Source organism: Pteronotus mesoamericanus, unplaced genomic scaffold (assembly GCF_021234165.1).
Source record: "Pteronotus mesoamericanus isolate MK-2021 breed Mesoamerican mustached bat unplaced genomic scaffold, CSHL_Meso_final contig_221, whole genome shotgun sequence".
Classification (NCBI taxonomy): Eukaryota; Metazoa; Chordata; class Mammalia; order Chiroptera; family Mormoopidae; genus Pteronotus; species Pteronotus mesoamericanus.
The window spans coordinates 5,470,475-5,487,133 of NW_026555092.1; the positions used below are offsets into that span (position 1 = coordinate 5,470,475).

Genomic DNA, 16,659 nt, shown 5'->3' on the forward strand with positions numbered 1-16,659 from the left:
TTGTTGATTAAATAAAGTGCCATGAATATGTCTGGTGTGTACAAGTTGCTCAATATGTCTTGGCTCCTGGGCTCACCTGAACCATGAACCAGGTCCTTGGGGTTGACTGGAAAGAGAGCCTGTCTGGTGACTGACAAGGGCAGTGGGATAAGAACAATAGAGATGAGGCCTGGCATGGGAGGGAGGGAGGCGCCCTTAGCATATCTTGGAACAAGTTCAAGCTCTGTCCTGTGTGGCCTTGGACAAGTTGCTTAACCTCTCTGAGCCTTCCTTCTTTCATCAGTATGTTGGAGCTTGATCATAAGAGGCCCCAGAAAATGGAAAATGCTGAGTGACAAAAGGCCCTAGAGTGATGGCTGGGAGGATTTGGGGCAGGATAAGCCTCTCCTCCCCATTTGCCCTGGTGGACCGCTTCAGCTGCTGGTCTCAGACCACTGTGGCTGCTTGGTGGTGTCTGGAGGTTGAACCATCTGCGTATCCCTGTTCTGGGCTCTTTCAGGGTCCGGCCCTGATGGGGCAGAGGAAATCAAACGGCATGTCTTCTACTCCACCATTGACTGGAATGTGAGTGAGTCTGTCACCCCATCAAGGTTTCAGCTGTGGTGGGAGGGGCTTCTACTGGTGAAGGCCTTAGGTTTGAAGGCCTTAGGTGGGGCAGAGTTACAGCATGGCCTGTGAGGCAAGGGCTGGCCTTCCAAGGGCAAGCAATTGTGCTCCCATCTGTGTTGACTGCCCCAGGCCTATCACCTCCTCTTTCATGGGGCTTCCGACAGGCTGTGGGGATGTTGTGGTGAACGGAATGCCCATTCCACTTTGCAGAAGCTGTACCGTCGTGAGATCAAGCCACCCTTTAAGCCCGCCGTGGCGCAACCCGATGACACCTTCTACTTTGACACTGAGTTCACATCCCGTACACCCAAGGGTGCGTCCATTGTCTGATTTGTCTTGGGTTGATGTAGGAGGGAAGCAGGGAGTCGGGGGCACCTTGGGGTACAGTGGTGGCCAGGACTCTGGCAGTCCCAGGTGTGTGGGCAGATGGGTGGGTCTTTGACTCTTTGTCCCCATCTTGTTCTTCCTGACTCTCCCACTGTGGGGCTCTATGGGCTCTTTGTGTCTGGGGTGAGAGGGTGGGGGTGAGCGGGTGGTTAAGGCCACAATGGAAAAGTCAGGACCCTGCCCCACGCACCTTCCAGCCCACTGGAAAGACCAAACACATCAGGCTCACATTCACGTCAGGGGTAAAGAATCTGACCCAGAAAAAATGAGGTGGAGATGTTCTGGCACAGCAGAGGCGACAGTGCCCACAGGTCAGGGGCAAGTGTGGGAAACTGCTCTAGCTACTCTACTGCCAGGACTGAGTGCACTCACCTGGAATATGGGCTCAGCCGTAGACCCACTCAGTCCCTTCTTTTCTTGTAAGAAGCCAAGGAAGGGGCTTCTGGGAGGAAGCTTGGTAAATCTTAACATTTTAGCCAGTTTTTGTGGGGGATGAGGGGTAGAGAGTTCTAGAAGGCCTCCTGGAGAGGGAGAAGGGGTGCTTTTCTCACTGTGGCTTGCACATTGTGAAGACAGGGAGCTTAGCACTTCTCCAAGCATTTTGTCCCATCTTTCTTCATTTATCTGACAAATGTGTCCCTGGTCCCTACTGCGTGCCAGTCATGGCGGGATTGATGGTGAACAAGGCAGACTCAGGCCCTGCCTTCACATGGCTCAGGCTGTAATGGGGGAAGAGATGTGAAAACAGCTACTGGGCAGTGTGACAAGTGCAGCTTAATAGGGGCTAGAGGAGCAACCTCAGGCAAGGCTTCCAGAGGGGAGAGAGGGTGAGCTGAGCCTCGAAAGATAGACAGGCAGTGAATTATCCAGCAAGAGGGAACAGCATGTGCAGTGGCTCAGTCTCCTTTAAGGATATGAGAAGTCCGAGGGAGAGGAGGCTAAGATCACATGGACTTCAATTGCCAGGGTGAGGAGTTGCGGTTCCTCCTGTGGGCAGAGGGGAATGTTCGAAGGGTACAGGGATAGATTTGTGGTTGGAACCATCTCTCTGGCTGCTGCACAGAAGATGGATCTAAAAGAGCAGACCTGAGGCAGGGAGGCCAGGAGGAGGCATCGAGGGAGGATTTAAGTGTCTTGGCCTGGACCGGACACTGAATGTGTGGGTCTTTTATTCTTGTGTATCAGGGCTGGGTTGGCCTAAACACACATAAACAGATGGGCTAGCTAAGGGCAGGGATGAAGGGTCCTACCCAGGCTCCCACCACAGCCAGCTGCTGAGGCAAGCCTGGAAGCCCTGTAGTTACCCTTCGTTGGGCTACCGCGGGATTAAGAGCACCTCCTCAGGCTTGCATCCCCTTCCTACCCCTGTAGATTCCCCGGGCATCCCCCCCAGCGCTGGTGCCCATCAGCTGTTCCGTGGCTTCAGCTTCGTGGCCACTGGTTTGATGGAGGATGACAGCAAGCCTCGGACCATGCAGGCACCACTGCACTCAGTGGTACAGGTGAGGGGGCCAGGAAATTGCTGCCCAGTTGTCCTTTTCCACCTAGAAGCTATAGGCAGAACAACTGAGAACACAGGCTCTGGAGTTGGACAGACATGAGTTCAATCCCTGATGGCCATCGTGTAGCCCATTGGGCCCTCAAACGTCCTTGGGCCTTAGTTTTCCCACTTGCAAAACAAGATGACAACAAGATACAAATTTTCTGGCACGGCCAGGAACATTGTAGAGCCTGGATAAGTGCAAGAGGGCGCCCAGGTTGGTGCTGGCAGGTGACTGTCAAGTTCCCAACAAGGGTGGGTATCAGGGGGCTCATATCTCCTCACACTTTTCCCCCATTTGGACACTTTCCTGGCTCTGGAAAATTTAGAATCGAGAGGCAAGAATTGTAGACTCGAGTTCATTGCCTGGATTCAGAGCTTCTAAGGTGAGGAATTTTGATTGAGACACTTACCCTCCTGGTGCCTCAGTTTCTTTGTCTGCAAATGAGGGTGATGATAAAACTTTCGATAGCATCGTAAGGATTATATAAATTAATATGTGTAAAGCTAATATGGCTATAATTTATTCTCCAACTGGGACATCTTTCTTTTTTTTTAATCCTTACCTGAGGATATTTCCATTGATTTTAGAGTCAGAGTGAGGGGAGAAAGAAACAGAAACATCGATGTGAAAGAGAAACATTGCTTGATTGCCTCCCGTACATGCCCTGACCAGGATTGACCCTGCAACCTTTTGGTGTATGGGATGGTGCTCCAACCAGCTGAGCCACCTGGCCAGGGCCCAACTTGGACATCTTTGTCTAGGACAAATGTTAAACCAAACTGGATGTGAGAGCAACAGGCATAAATCAGGGCTGTCTATGGGACATGAGGTTACCTGATAGAAAATGCTTTGAATAGTGCCTGCCGCACACTAAGCATTATGAGAAGCATTTGCTATTATTGTCTCAGAACCTTAAAACACCTTATGAGGTCACAAGAAACACTTTCTTGTGACACCCAAGAAAGGGAAGGCAACTTGCCCAAGGCCACAGTAAGTGGCAAAGCTGGTACCCAGCTCAGGGCTCCCGTGACCCTCTCAAGCTTGCCCACTTCACTACCCTCTGACTGCAGGGTAGGAGCCAGCAAGTGTGCCCATCATATAGGTCCAGAGAAGGGCAGATCTTTACCCAAGGTCACATGGCCAGCATTCTACCCCAGGCCTCCTGGCTCCTGTCTGGTGACATCTGCATTGAGCCAAGGCCTTGGGTGCTGGGGAACTTCCCTGCATTCTAAAGCAGAGGGTCAGCCTCACCTCTTGTCTCCTGCAGCAACTACATGGGAAGAACCTGGTTTTTAGTGATGGCTACGTGGTAAAGGAGACGATTGGTGTGGGTTCCTACTCTGTGTGCAAGCGCTGTGTCCACAAGGCCACCAACATGGAGTATGCTGTCAAGGTGGGCCTCCAACCATGTGTCTGCTGTGGCTGCTGGGCTGAGGGGAAGCCAATGTAGCCTTTGCTCTTTGACAAGGAGGGTTGATGCCTGAGGCTCTGTGGATACATGAAGCTGTGCGGCTGGACCCTAGGCCCTGCAGTGTGGGCTCAGTGGCAGGGAGGGACTCTGGAGACTGTTTCCCTGACATTGTCACATGTACCCTTTTTCCTCAGGTCATTGACAAAAGCAAACGGGATCCCTCAGAAGAGATTGAGATTCTTCTGCGGTACGGGCAGCACCCTAATATCATCACTCTAAAAGATGTGAGTGATAGTGGGAGAAAATGGGGTAGCGACTAAAAGGCACTTGACTGTAGGATTTGTCTCAGGGCTGCCATTCCTTTGATCTTCCTCTGCTCATAGGAAGAGGAGGACCCTGGTGCCTCTAGTCTGACTGTACCCCAGGAGCCCTCAATCAGGGGACAAGTACCAGCATCCTCCTGTCAAGGGAGGACAAAGGCCCAAACATGCTAAGACCCTACCAGGGCCACTGAAGCACAGAGCAGAACACATGCCCCAGCTCATCATTCTTTCCTGGTCTGATGAACTGGTGACCAAGGGACCCAGGCCTGGCATTGAGGGGAGGGGCCTGATGGCAAGGTCTTTGGCAGGTATACGATGATGGCAAACACGTGTACCTAGTGACAGAGCTGATGCGGGGCGGGGAGCTGCTGGACAAGATCCTACGGCAGAAGTTCTTCTCAGAGCGGGAGGCCAGTTTTGTCCTGCACACCATCAGCAAGACTGTAGAGTATCTGCACTCCCAGGGGGTAAGTCTGGTGTAGGAGGCACTGAATGGGAGGGTCATACTATTAGAAGAATGCATGAGCAGTGGCAATCTGCAACAACAAGACAGAGGGGAGGCTAAGGATGGATGGTGGATGAGTGGATTGATGGAAGGGAGAGAGGAAAAGACAATGCCAAATTGTGAAAAGGAACATTTATTCAGTACCTACTATGTGCCAGGCACCTGCTACATTCTTTCCTTACATTATCTCAATTGATTTTCACAAAACCCTATGTTGCCATTATTGGCCCACTTTACAGATAAGAAGACTGAGGCTCAGAGATGTGAGGTTACTTGCCCAAGGTCACACAGGCAGGAAAGAATGGAGTCAGAGTGTCTGACTGAGGAATTTGTTTGGGGAGCTACAGACGGAAAGTGGGTTTTTGAGTTAGGAAGCAGCAGGGTCACTGTGGGGCACTCAAGGTGCCAGGGAGGAGAATCTGGCTGTGAGTTCAGCTGCTAGGACAGAGGAAGTGGATGCAGGAAGAAATGTTGCTAGAAACACAACAGGTGCTGCAGGAGAAGTGCATGTCCAAACGGTAAAACTTGGCCTTTATCATTGCACAAGGCAGAGATGGAAAAGTTCCTTATAGTATATTGAAGCTAAAACAGAGTTAGCATGAGTTTCTGGAGGAGATGATGTTTTAGGGCCTACCAGTCAGACATCGTGGGAGTTAAGAGTGTAGTCTCTGGAATCCAACTGCCTGTGTTCAAGTCCTATGTGTGAGTTTGGGAAAGTCTTACCTCTCTGATACTCTCTCACCTGCCATCTACAAACTTCCAATAACAAGACCTCCACCCATGGAGGTGGGATGAAGTGAGGTGCTGCACTGGGAAAGCACCATGGCCAGTGGAAGATGGCATGTAAACATTAGGGGGAAGTAGGACCAGATTGTTGCTATGATTTTTTAAAAAATTAACTCTTATTTAAAAAAAAGATTTTATTTATTTATTTTATAGAGAGGGGAAGGGAGGGAGAAAGAGAGGGAGAGAGACATCAATGTGTGGTTGTCTCTCGGACGCCCTCTACTGGGCACCTGGCCCACAACCCAGGCATGTGCCCTGACTGGGAATCGAACTGGTAACCCTTTGGTTCACAGGCCAGCACCCAATCCACTGAGCCACACTAGCCAGGGCTAAAATTAACTTTTTATTCTGAAAATTTTCAAGGCTATACAAAACTAGAAGAATAGCTAATGGGTCCCCAGATCCCCATTACTTGGATTCAAGAATTACCGAGATTTTTCTTATCCTCCCTTTCTTCTTTTTTTCTCCCTTCCTTCCCTCCTTCCCTTCCTCTTTTTCTCTTTCTTTCATGGTGTTACTGATATATTTTTCCCAACTTTTTATTGACTAAAAAGCTCAAACCTATAAGAAAATTAAAAGAATGGTACAATGGAAATCATTTTCCTCGTAGATTCACCAAATCTTAACAGCCTGTCACATTTGCTTTATTTCTTTTTCTGTCTCTCTAAATCGCTAAGATTTTTTTCTCTCTCTCTATGTAAATATATATATATACATTTAAAAAAACTTGCAAACTTTATGACACTTGACTTATAAATATGTATAAAGTACTTCAAAGCATATCTCAGACCTCACAGCATCTTTGTTATATATCTGTAACTCTAAAAGAAAAGGCAAACGTTTTCTTTCATAACAGTTAACAAAATTAATGGTTACTTGTTTTCATATAGTATCCCATCAATAGACACATTTCCCCTGTCGATTATCTTTTCGTGATTGGTTTATTGGAATCAGTTTCTGCAAGGTTCACACATTTTATTCATTTATTCTATCCCTTAAGTCTCTTTTCTAAAATTGCAATAAAATTTGCACACAGTAGATCATAAGTATACAATTTGATAAGGTTTGTTAAATGTGGACATTCTTGTAACCTCCAGAGTAAAAGCTCATTTTCTTTTTTTTTCAAATTTATTTTTATTTATTTATTTTGTTTTTTATTCTCAAACAAGGATATGCTTATTGACTCTAGCGAGAGGGGAAGGGAGCGGGGGAGAGAGAGAGAGAAACATCAATTTGCTGCCTCTGGCATGAGCCCCAACAGGGGAATGAACCTGCAACCTAGGCATGTGCCCTGACCAGGAATTGAACCCACAAGCTTTTGGTTTAATGGACGAACTCTAACCAACTGAGCCGCACTGGCCAGGGCCTTCCGCCACTGTCTTGTTGAAGAGATCAGTTCTTATGTGGAATGCATCTGTTTGCTTCCTCATGGCATAATTTTAATTGTTTCTCTATTACCTGTATTTTCTGTAAACTTCAAATTCTCTAACATCTCACTGAGATTCAGCTTTAGCTTCTTTTTGAGAGTGAGGAGCTAAGAACTACTTCATGGGACGTGGTATACTTCCTTCAGCATCACATCCTTAAGTGCTGTGTCACGTTGCCCCCCTTGGCTACTGATCATTGTCAGGTGGTAACAGTCCAGGGATTGGTGAACAGGTGGCTGGTGGTGGGTGGGGCTAATGATAAAGATCCTCAACTACATCTCACAGAATGGTTTCATCCCCTCAGGATGTTTGCCTGAATCAATTATTAGGGTTTGCAAAAAATGGCAATGTCTGATTCTGTCTAATTTATTAGAGGGGATGCTTTTGTAAAAGAGAACTTTACCTCATAACCAGAACTTCAGTTTGGTTACCACATGTACTGTTACGGTCATGTTTGAAGTGCTTTTGATTTTTTGAAATGGCCAGGTTCAACAAACTAATACTTAAATATGTCAGGTCAGACAGTAAATGTGTTTCCTTTTCCTGTTTTATTCTCAGATGGGTACGAAAGTTACTCCCAAGAAGATTTAGAAGACAGGGCTGAAGCAGTGAGTTTCAGTGGGTCAGAACAAGGAAAGACTTTCTAGAGTGGAAACTGCTTCCAAAGTAGTGAGCCCCTCCACTAACTCCAAGTACAGACCGCCACTTGGTGGGGGTATTATGGGAGAAAATTGTCTCTTAAAGACAGAAGTCTGTGGGTCTCCAAAGCTTCTGGCCCTTTCCAAAAACCAGGGGCAGATGATGAGGAAATGGGAAGCTTTTGTTGAATCCAAATACGGAGGAAGAGTCCTTGGGCTGATTACACACGGGCAGTATCTGTGGTCTCAAAGTTGGGAATCCCATAAGAACCAAGGGATGGGAAGGAGGTAATTGGGAGCAGGGTCCACTGGGATCTCCTATATCTTTTTTTTTTGAAGTATCATGTAAACATAATCATGTACAAGTCAATAGATTTTCAAAAAGTGAATACACCAATGTAACCAGCACCCATATCAAAGCATGAAATATGTCTAGTTTCCCCAAATCCCTTTGTACCCCTTCTTGTCCCTGCTCCCTTCCCAAATAATCATTCTAAGTTAACTTCTAATAGCTTAGATTAGTTTTGCCTATCTTTGAATTTTCTACAAACATGTCCTTTTATATCTATCTGGCTCCTGCCACTGAACATTCTCTGAGATTTCATCCACTTTGTAGTGTAGTTGCAGTGTACTCATTCTTAATGTATAGTGTCTAGTGTATGAACAGACCATGATTTAATTGTCCATTCTACTGTTAGTGGACATTGGGTTGTTACCTACCAGTTTTTGATTATTACAAATAATGCTGTTGTGACATTCTAGTACCTGTGTTTTGGTGAACATATGTATGTTTTAACATGGGGTATAAACCCTAGCACTGGAACTGCTGGATCACAGTGTATGTGTACGTTCATCTTCAGTAGATGTTGCCAAACAGTTTTCCAAAGTTTTACCAATTTACACTTCCACCAGAAGCGTGTGAGAGTTCTGTACTCACCAGCACTTGTTATTTTCCATCTTTTTAATCATAACCATTATGGTGGATGTGGGGTGGTATCTCATAGTGGTTTTAGTTTGCATTTCCCTGATGACTAATGAAGTTGAGCACCTCTTTGTGTGTTTATTGCCTTTTGGACAGCCTCTTTTATGAAATGCCTGTTCACGTCCTTTGTTCATCTTTAAAAGTTGGGTTGTCTACCTTTTCATCCTCTTTCGCAAGAGTTTTTTGTTTAACATGTGGATCCCTTTTAAATGCCTAGCTTCCCTCATATTGTTTCTGTAAGGTCCCCAGCATGCCAGGGACAGCCTGAGAACTCAATAGAAAGTCACACCTTGCCTTCTCTGTTTAACAGGTGATTTACATAAAAGAAGGTCATCTTTTTATTTTCTGGCCGGTCACAGGCAACTAAATGCACATCCTCCAATGATGCTGGCGATGACAGAGATGCTGTTGCTGCTAGTGACAGCTGGCACTATGTAGCACTTTCCACAGGCCAGACAGAGTTCTAAGCACTTATATACAAACTCATTTAATTGTTCCAGCAAACATGAAGCAGGTATTATCATCATGTACATCTTATAAGTGAGGGTACTGAGGCTCTGGGAGCTTAATTAAAAGTCTCATAGCTAATCTGGTGCCAGAGTGTGTGTTCCTAATTGTGTGTGATCAGATGCTGCTGTAGACAGCACCTGCCCTCTAATTGTCCTGTCCTTCTTATCCTCTAATTTTTAAGTGCACTTGGCAAGCAGTCACTGTATCTTAACATTCAGTATGATGGTGGGTTCAGCCCCAGGAAGTGCTGGGGTTGCTATGACAGCAGCTGCCATTTCCCAAGCCCTCTGCTAAATATTGCTGGTAAACAACTCGTGTTCCTGCAGCCCTGGGGGCTGAGCACTATTACCAGTCCCATTTTACAGGTGAGAAAACGAAGGGCAAGGGAGGTTAAGATCACACAGCTACATCTGGTAAAACCAGGATTCACACCCTGGCGCGCCTGACTCCTGACTGAAATCACAACTCTGCCTATTGACTTCAGCGTCTGCATTTGGCTTACACATTTAGTTTGGCCTACAAGATGCAGGGCGTTTTTCTGTTTGGAGTTTGCTTTGGTTTGGTAATGTGACTGCTTTTGGAACCTAGGCCTGAGTTGCTACATAGTGACTGTAAGCTGGAGTAAGTAGCAGATACCCTTTTAGACTTATTAATATGGCCTCCACTCAGCCTGGCCTCACTCACTGTTTGCCCAGCCTATTGCACTTTTCAGTATAGTGAGATATGAGGATATACTTCCCCATTTCCCCACATATAACCTATAGGGCAGGTATTAATCACTTATGGGACTACCTGCTATGGTGAGCCACAGTTTCCTGTAGGAGTTTGTTGTTTCTCTACGTTGTGTTGAAAACTTTCATATCCCTGTTCCCCAAGTGTCATCTGTGCTACACTAAACTAGAAAGACTGGAACTGAGGTCAGAACTGGGATCAAGTCTTACCTCTCTTCTTACTTATGGAAGTAAGTCAATTCTCCTCTCATTGCCTTGGTTTCCTTCTCTGTAAAATAGAGCCTGCAGTCCCTGCCCTGCATATTTACCAAGGTAAAATGGGCCCTAAAGAGAGCATGGTTGGGAAAGTACTTTGTAAACCAGGAAGATCACTTGTCCAGCATAGATGACGTTCTCAGCCAAGCTGAGCTTCCCTGACATCTGGGAAGCTTCACTGCGCCCTCTGCAGGGCAAAGAGAAGAGTCTACATCCTCGAGGGCCTGCGCTTGTCCTTTGGGCCAGGAGAGAGCCCTAGAGGCTGGGCAGGCATTTCCCAGGAAGGGGCTTCCCTATGGCAAAGATGCAATTAATTGCATCACGGGGACCACCCTTCCAGTGAAGCCCTTACTCCTCATCTAACTGACACTTTTCTCTCTTTATAGAGGTGGGCTATCCTAGGTCATGTTTACCCTCCTACCTGCCCACCCTGTGACATCTGCTAGAACAGCAGTCTCCAGCCTTTTTTGCACCAGGGACCATTTTCATGGAAGACAGTTTTTCCATTCCTAACAGGCTTGCCCTCTGCACACCTCCAGTTGTGTGGCCCAGTTCCTAATAGGTCATGGACTAGAGCTTGGAGACTCCTGTGCTAGAGGGCTCAGCTGGGACTATGAAAGGACCATCTCATAAAGCCAACTAATCTACCAGACATGATGAATCTAACCTCCAAGGTGTTACGTGTTCGGAGGTGTGATTCATTCCTTCATTGAGCAGAGTTCATTTAGCACTTGCTCTGTGTTAGGCCCTGTGCTATGTGCTGGAAGTGAGCAAGTGTTTCACAGACAGATAGGACTGTTTATGGCCAAAGGAGCCCCCACTGGCCTGAGCTCGGCGTTTGAGGGATACAGTGGACTTGGATTGGATAGCTGAGCCTCCTACACTAGAACGGAGACTTTGGTTTTTATCTTGTAGGTAGAGAGAGCCATTAAAGACTTTCGACAATGGGAGGTACCATTAGCTTATGAGAGTAGGAGCAGAAGGGTGAGTAGGAGTTTGGTCTGGGTTGTGTTAGGTGTAAGGAGGGTCTGTGGAATATTCAGTGGTTGCCATCTGGTAAGCAGCTATAAAAGACTGCACTCAGGGAAGGTCCAGGCTAGGGTCAAAGATCTGAGTTGTTGATAATTAGGTGATAGTTAGAGGTGTGGCTGAATAGAATTGTACAGAGGGAGGGGGGAGGATGAAAAGTAAAGTGGTTCAGACCCCTCAGGTTACAGATAAGCAAATGGAAACCAGAGAAATGTCATTAGCTTAAGGCCTCAATAGTAAGTGTCATTCACCCATTCATTCAACAGGTATTTATTGAATATCCACTGTGTGCTAGGAACTTTTTAAAGGATGGGATATAGCAGTGAGCAAAACTCATGGAGCTTACATTCCAGTAGGTAGGTTCAGAAAACAAGTGAATGTTATGTTAAATGGTGGTAAATGCTATGGATGAAGTAAAGCAGGAGAAGGAAACCAAGGAGCATTGCTTGATGATTGCTATTTTATATGGAGTGGTCCACATCTCACTGATAAGGTGACATGCAAGCTGAGACCTAAAAGAAACAGAGAATGAGCCAAGTAGATGCCTGAGGGAAGAGTCTTCCAGAAAGACTCTTTTGGAAGCAGGAGGCAAAGTGTGCCTGGTGTGTAGAAGGAAGAGTAAAGAAGCGGGTGTGGCTAGACCAGAGAGAGCGAGAGATGTGGGAGAGGAGCAGGAGAGAGGTTGTGTGGCGCACCTTAGGCCATTGTAAGGACTTTTCCTCTTAAGAAGGGAAGCCTTAAAGGGTTTCTAGATGAGATGATGTGATCTGGCTTACATTTAACAGGATTGCTCTGGCTGCTGTGTTTAGAACAGACTATAGGAGGCGAGGGTGAAGCAGGAAGACCAATTAGTTATGAGCTGTTTGCCGTAATCCAGGGGTAGGATGATAGGGGCTGGGATCGGAGTGCTCCTGGTGGAGGGGCTGAGAAGTGGTTGGGTTCTGGGTCTATTTTAATGGTAGAGCCAACAGAGCTTGCTGATGGATTGGTTGAGGAATATGGGAAAACAAGAATGCCTTTTAAGATTTTGACCCAAGCACTCGGAAGGATGGAGTTGCCATTAGGTAAGATCGTGTAACGAACAGATTTGAGGGGAGAAATAAGGAGTTGAGTGTGGATAGGTGAAGCAAGAACTGCTCCATAGACAATGACATACAGATTTCAAGTGGGCAGTACCAGCAGCATTAAAGGCCCCATTTCAGCCCCTTCCCCTCCTTTTAGAGTCCTCTTCCTTCTCTCCTATTCTCTGGGCCCATCTTCCTAACTCCCCCATCCTGGGCAGTCGATCTGAGCCGTAGCAGTCTGCCCACATAGAGAACTGACCAGCTTTCTGCCCCCAGGTTGTGCACAGGGACCTCAAGCCAAGCAACATCCTGTATGTGGATGAGTCTGGGAACCCTGAGTGCTTGCGCATTTGTGACTTTGGCTTTGCCAAGCAGCTGCGGGCTGAGAATGGGCTCCTCATGACACCTTGCTACACTGCCAACTTCGTGGCACCTGAGGTGAGTGGCCCGGCCTTAGCTGCGAGTGAGGATGCACAGTCTGTGTGGCTTTGGCCCAGGTACCAAGGAGGGACCCAGCTTATGGCTGGGACCCATGTCCTACCCCTTGGGGAATAGCAGGCAAGCATATGGGGCTACTTGCCACTGTCCCTCAGACTGACCACACTCTGGTCTTCCTGCCAGGTGCTGAAGCGCCAGGGCTATGATGAAGGCTGTGACATCTGGAGCCTGGGCATTCTGCTGTATACCATGCTGGCAGGGTAAGTGCCCCATTGGCCCAGGCCTCCTCCCAATACACTTGCCCCTTCCTCCAGCCCTCATGTATAGTCTGGGGTGGTACTCATCTGATGGGAGAGACTCAGCCCTGCCTCAGGAAGGTGTGAAGATAGGGACATGTCCCTATCTTTGTATGCTTCTTGAGGAGAAAGATGCTGCCCTTGGGAACACCCAGTCTGAAAGTGGAGACATGGCCCCCTACCTCTAGCCCCAGGATGGAGGCCAGAGGCTATACCCAGACTGGATGGACTTTTCTCCAGATACACGCCATTTGCCAATGGACCCAATGACACACCAGAGGAAATCCTGACCCGGATCGGCAGTGGGAAGTTTACCCTCAGTGGGGGAAATTGGAACACAGTTTCAGAGACAGCCAAGGTTAGTCTGTGAGACCTGGACCCCAATTATTTGGGGTGGGGAGGCAGGGTACCATCCTTGGGTTTTTCAGCAAACTATGAAGAGGTGACCGGAAACCTTGTTTCTCTAAGTGGAAGATTCCCAGGCAGGCTGCCCCCGACCTTGTTTGGACAACTGGGTAATCATTTACTAGCTCTTCCAGTGTTCTGGGACTGCAGGTGACCGAGGGCTGTGGTTGTGCCTTATGGGAACTTAGTGTGGAAGGAGATACAGGCTTGCATACAAGGAACCGAGATGCTAGGCTGCAGAGAGAAGTGGGTCTTCCTGGCCACAGGTATGGGAAGTGGAGACACAGAGCAGAGCTACTGACCATGCCAAGCAGAGAGGCCTTTTCTGAGAAGGGTACCTTTGTGCTTTCAATATTAGCAAGCTTCCAGTTATGGGAACCTCTGTGCTAGACATTGGGTCGAGCCTTTAATGAACAGTACCACCTCACATCAGCCTTATGAGGCAGGTATTATTGTTATTTAAGTTTCACAGAGAAGAAACTGAGGCTCAAAGAGTTGAAGTAAATGGACCAGGATGCTCAGCTGATGAGCAGAAGAGTCAGATTTTGAACCTGAGGCTGCCCAACTCCAACCTTAGGTTCTTCTCACCTTCCTGCATGGCTTCTAGTAGGTGAAAGAGAAAGGACAGGGTGTTCTAGGAAGAACTCCCAAAGAAGGTCCTGTGCTCAGGAAGGCCCTGGAGCAGTGTGGGGAATGGATCGCAGGGAGGGGCTGCTGCCAGGATTTAGGCAGCAGGAGATGGTAGAAAATGGTTGCCTTGCCCATTCCCCATCAGTGGGACACTGCTGCCCGCTCCCCTGCTGTCCTCTCCTACCAACCCCCTTGCCACTGTGTCCCCAGGACCTGGTGTCCAAGATGCTGCATGTCGACCCCCACCAGCGCCTCACAGCTAAGCAGGTCCTGCAGCACCCATGGATCACCCAGAAAGACAAGCTTCCCCAGAGCCAGCTGTCCCACCAGGACCTACAACTTGTGAAGGTACAGCCACCCCAGGCTGCTGGGCACCCGGGGGCCCAGGCTAAGGTTCCATGGTCAAAGACTTGGTGTGGTAGAGCCAGGAGATACCATGTCTGTCTGTCCTGGATCCCTAGTCTGACATACAGCATTGAGTGTGGTATCAACAGTGTACTCACAGGCCTCCAGTCCTCTGGGGACACGACCCCTTACCTCTGACGCTTTCAGTCTGATGTAGGAGACAGGACTGATGACCATGAAGAACCGCCAAGTCTGCGTTAACAGGGGGCAGGGCGGGCTTCGGATCACTGGGAGGGGCTCGTCTGGCCCTGGAACACAAAGGCCCCACTCCCACCTGTACTTCCCAACATCATGAACTGACCTCTTACCTTCTCTCCCAGGGAGCCATGGCAGCCACATACTCTGCACTCAACAGCTCCAAGCCCACCCCTCAGCTGAAGCCCATCGAGTCATCTATCCTGGCCCAGCGGCGGGTGAGGAAGCTGCCGTCCACCACCCTGTGAGAGGCCAGGGCATCCAGGCCGCAGAGCAGTGCTAGCTCAGTGGAGGCGGCATACTTCCCGGACAGAGCAGGCCTGAGTCACAGGGCCAGAGGGAGCGGAGCCCCGAGGGGCCCAGGAAGCAGCCAGCCCAGATCACCCCAGTGAGGGTGTGAGAAGTGCCTTCTTCTTCCCAAGAGCAGACTCTTCTCAGCTCAGGCTCTGCTGGTTGAAATCGATTCACTGTACAAACTCTTACCTTTTTTAAGGAAAAATGACATCAACCACCATGGATCTCTGTAAGATCCATTTGCCTTTCTGGGAGCAGAAGTAGCCAGTGCATCCCCAGGAGGGACACTGAGTCATACTAGGGCTCTGTGGCTGATACGCCTTAGAGCAGCTTTAGGGTCCTATCCTGGGAACCCCACAATTGGCTCTCTGTAGCCATCTGCACCCACCTCCAAGGCAGTCCAGCATCAACTTCCAGAGCCCTTGGTTGTTTAGCAGAACTTCCTCCATCCCTGGTCAGCTCCTTTTCCGTACTGTTCTGCTGGGGGGTCTGGAACCACTTCCTGCTAGAGGAGAGGGCCAAGGCCCATGGCCCCCCGCTCCAGGCACCAGCATCCACATCAGCCCCAGCAGTGGGTCCCTTGCAGTTAATTTGGGCTGCTCCCAGAGGAGGACCCGGAATGCACTTTTGACTGGCTTCTGTTGGAGTCTGCCACAGGACAGAGTTCGTACGAGAGCTCTGGGGTGGGTCAGGAGGGGCAGGGGCTTTTTTTCATTTTTTCCTCAGCTGGAAACTCAGGGTTCATCTATTCATGGCCTTTCTAATAAACTTACAGTTGAGTTGAAGCACGCTCGCCTCCACTTTTCATCCCTGAATTCGCCCTCTTTCTGCTATCAGGTGGTGAGGACTTGGGCAGTGACAAACAAGGAATGGACGAGGGCCGATTAGCCCAGGTGCTTACAGCTCAAGTCGTTTGGGGAGCACGTGGGAGTCCTGCCACCTCTGCCCTAACATTCCTGCCAGGAGATTCCATTATGCTATTGATAACAGTAATGGAATTATTAGCCACCAGTGACCAAGTGCCACACACTATGCTTGGGCCCTATGTGTGTATCTCATTTAATCTTAACCCTGTGAAGTAGATGCTATTATAATCATCCCTATTTTATAGATGAAAAAACTGAGACTCAGAGAGGAAATGACATTGCCTCACACAATAAAATTTTTCTGAGTACCTATTCTGGCCCTGCTTGAGACACTGTGAACCAAGTAGAAAACAAGGTCGTTGTTTTCATGGACCTTACCTCCTGGTAGGAAAATGGACAGTTACTAAACCAAGTTCAACTACTGATAGGATGTGCAGAGTTAAAATTGGGGTGAGATATAGGGTGATCAGGGAAGACCTCTCTGGGGACATGATCCAGAAGCTAAGATCTGAATGATGGAAAGAGGCCAGCCAAGACCAGGAGGCAGAGGGCAGAGTCGGGACAAAGGCCTCAGGGAAGAAACAAGCTGGGCATGCTCAGGACCCAAAGAGAAGCTGATACAGCTGTGATGCCAGGGTCAGGGGTGAACACGAGATGAAGTTGGAAAGGAGGGCAGGGGCCAATCATGCTGGGCTTTGCAGGCCAGTGTAAGGAGCTTGGGTTTAATTCTAAATGAGATGCAAATCCTAAAAGAACTGAACCAGGAGAGCGACAGACTTGATTAACATTTTTAAAAGATCACTCTAATAGAGAATTGATGGGGAGGAGGAGGTGGTCAGGGAGACCAGGCCAGTAGCTAGTGCAGTAGCTCAGCTGAGATGAGGTGACCTGGACTAGGGTGGTGGGAATGGAGATGGGAGTGGACAAAG

The 16,659-nt window shown here is 48.3% G+C and overlaps 1 protein-coding gene across 5 annotated transcripts in view; it reads left to right on the forward strand.

The window, feature by feature from the left end:
- The window catches only part of RPS6KA1 (ribosomal protein S6 kinase A1), a 36,904-nt gene extending 21,306 nt beyond the window's left edge, over positions 1–15,598 (forward strand). For all 5 annotated transcript variants that reach the window (XM_054571785.1, XM_054571787.1, XM_054571786.1 and 2 more), the window contains 11 exons: positions 500–564; positions 820–922; positions 2,368–2,498; positions 3,808–3,933; positions 4,146–4,235; positions 4,583–4,741; positions 12,478–12,639; positions 12,823–12,899; positions 13,176–13,293; positions 14,181–14,318; positions 14,696–15,598. In XM_054571785.1, coding sequence (XP_054427760.1) covers positions 500–564; positions 820–922; positions 2,368–2,498; positions 3,808–3,933; positions 4,146–4,235; positions 4,583–4,741; positions 12,478–12,639; positions 12,823–12,899; positions 13,176–13,293; positions 14,181–14,318; positions 14,696–14,818 — 1,292 coding nt within the window. In that variant the 3' untranslated portion in view covers positions 14,819–15,598. The remainder of the gene's footprint in view (positions 1–499; positions 565–819; positions 923–2,367; positions 2,499–3,807; positions 3,934–4,145; positions 4,236–4,582; positions 4,742–12,477; positions 12,640–12,822; positions 12,900–13,175; positions 13,294–14,180; positions 14,319–14,695) is intronic.
- Positions 15,599–16,659: the final 1,061 nt, after the last annotated feature.